Consider the following 1870-nt stretch of genomic DNA (forward strand, 5'->3'; position numbering starts at 1 on the left):
CCAAAACACGGAGCTGGGAACCGGCTGCCTGTAAGGAGAATGTGGAGGTGTTCCTATCCCCCCCACCCCCGAGGCTATCTAAGAGTATTCGCATAAAAAGCCTTTTTTTTCCAGCCTTCCCCCGACGAAAAAAATAAATAAAAGAGAAAAAATAAACTTTTTGCCCGTCTCTCCCCTCCCCGACAATATATGTGGCTTCACCAAAAAGGGGAGAGCAGCATCGCTCCGCTCCAGCAGCGCAGGAGGGGAAAAGAAAATCAGCTCAATGCCAAATTCTGGACAGAACAACTGAGGGATGGAGGGTGGTTTGGGGTTTTTTTTGTTGTTGTTTCTTTTGTTTCTTTATCAGTTTTTATTCACAAGACTTAGTTTGCTTTAAAATTTCATAACTTATAAGGAAATAAGCTACATTGAAATAAATTAAACACAATAGAGAAGACCGTGCTTTTTCTTTTCTTTACCCCCTCTCTTTCTCTCTCTCTTTTAAACATGGCTTGGTAGAATAGGCAAACCAAATCGACAGAAAGCCAGGCAAAAAATATATTTTAAAAATCGTCCCCCAGTGCCTGCCACTCAGCCATCAGAAATAAAACCAAACAATAAAAAAGGCATGGAATGAAACTCTTAGTTTTGTTTCGTTTTTGCTCTCTCTCTCATTTTGTTTTCTGTTGTGATTTTTTTTTACCTTTTGCCCCCGATAATAAAGAAACCCCCAAAAGATGGCTAAAGGCTCGCTGCAGGTATCGCTGAGGATGTCTCTGCTGCTGAGGGGTTGGGGACAACGGGCAAATCGCTGCTGGATCCGGCGCCGACACCGTACCGCATCAGTGGTCCCCATCGCAGCCAAGACAGCACGAGTATGTACAAAGCAGGGCAGCGTAATAATAAATATCTGTGTGTCTCTTCCAGGGTTTGATACTCCTGCTCCGAAGCAAAACAGTTTTCCAAGCCTCTTTCCTTTGCAGACTCTCGCTCGACTTGGTAAGTGGAAAGTTTCGCTTTAAAGTTCGCTCGTGGCAGGGATTTGCCGTGCGCTCGCATGGAATTTTTATTCTTGCTGACTGTTGTTTGATTTAGGGCTTTTTGTTTAATTTTCTTTTTTTTTTTAATTTGTCTGGTTTTTTTCGTGTGGGTTTCTTTCAAACCCCGCTTTGGAAACTTTTTTCCCTCGAAAACTTGTGGTTCTGAGCACAGGGAGAGATCAGGGTCGGGCTTGCTCCAGCTGCTGATGCTGACTCCTGATCGCAAACCTGCTGACGTGCACCGGGATGGGGACCACAATCTTAGGGTTTCGGGAGGGCTCCCCTGTCTTGGAGTTGGCATTGCCCGCCTTGACCCTTTTCCATTTAGCCCTTCTGTTCTGGAACCAGATTTTCACCTGCACCTCGCTGAGTTTGAGGGCGTGAGCGATCTGGGACCTCTCCGTCAGGGACAGGTACTTTTTGCAGTGAAACTCCTTTTCCAGCTCCAGCAGCTGCTCACTGGTGAAGGCTGTTCGCCTCCGTCGGTTTTTGCCCGTGGATGTGGTATTGGTGGAGTTGGGGGGGTTTTGGGGGTTTTCCTCCAGTGCGTTGCCAGAGTCCTCTTCCTTGTGAGCTGCCTGGCCGGGGATGTTGTCGTCCGAGCTATAGTCTAGATCGCTGTCCATGGAGAAACTTTCCTCCTTGCCTTTCGCGTCCTCTTCTGCTTTGGGGTCCTCCTTCCCTTGGCCCCGCAGAGCCCCGGCTGGAAGTGAAGCAGAGGCCTTTCGTTAGCGTTTGGTACCCTCTATCCCGCCACCACGGCATCCCCGTGGCTCACAGGGCCATTACCCGAAAATTGTTGAGTTTAGTGTTTGGATTATTTTTATTTTTCTTTCCCTCGTGCGCCT

At 47.6% G+C, this 1870-nt stretch overlaps 1 protein-coding gene across 1 annotated transcript; it reads right to left on the reverse strand.

Moving 5' to 3' along the window:
* Nucleotides 1-1201: 1201 nt before the first annotated feature.
* LOC104279992 (homeobox protein GBX-2-like) lies at nucleotides 1202-1744 on the reverse strand (the record flags this gene model as incomplete). The annotated part of the gene is made up of 1 exon (XM_009877483.1): nucleotides 1202-1744. A coding segment is annotated over one exon (543 nt), but the record flags the coding sequence as incomplete, so codon positions are not given.
* Between the last annotated feature and the right edge of the window lie 126 nt (nucleotides 1745-1870).

Source organism: Apaloderma vittatum, unplaced genomic scaffold (genome assembly GCF_000703405.1).
Source record: "Apaloderma vittatum isolate BGI_N311 unplaced genomic scaffold, ASM70340v1 C12001208, whole genome shotgun sequence".
NCBI classification, from domain to species: domain Eukaryota; kingdom Metazoa; phylum Chordata; class Aves; order Trogoniformes; family Trogonidae; genus Apaloderma; species Apaloderma vittatum.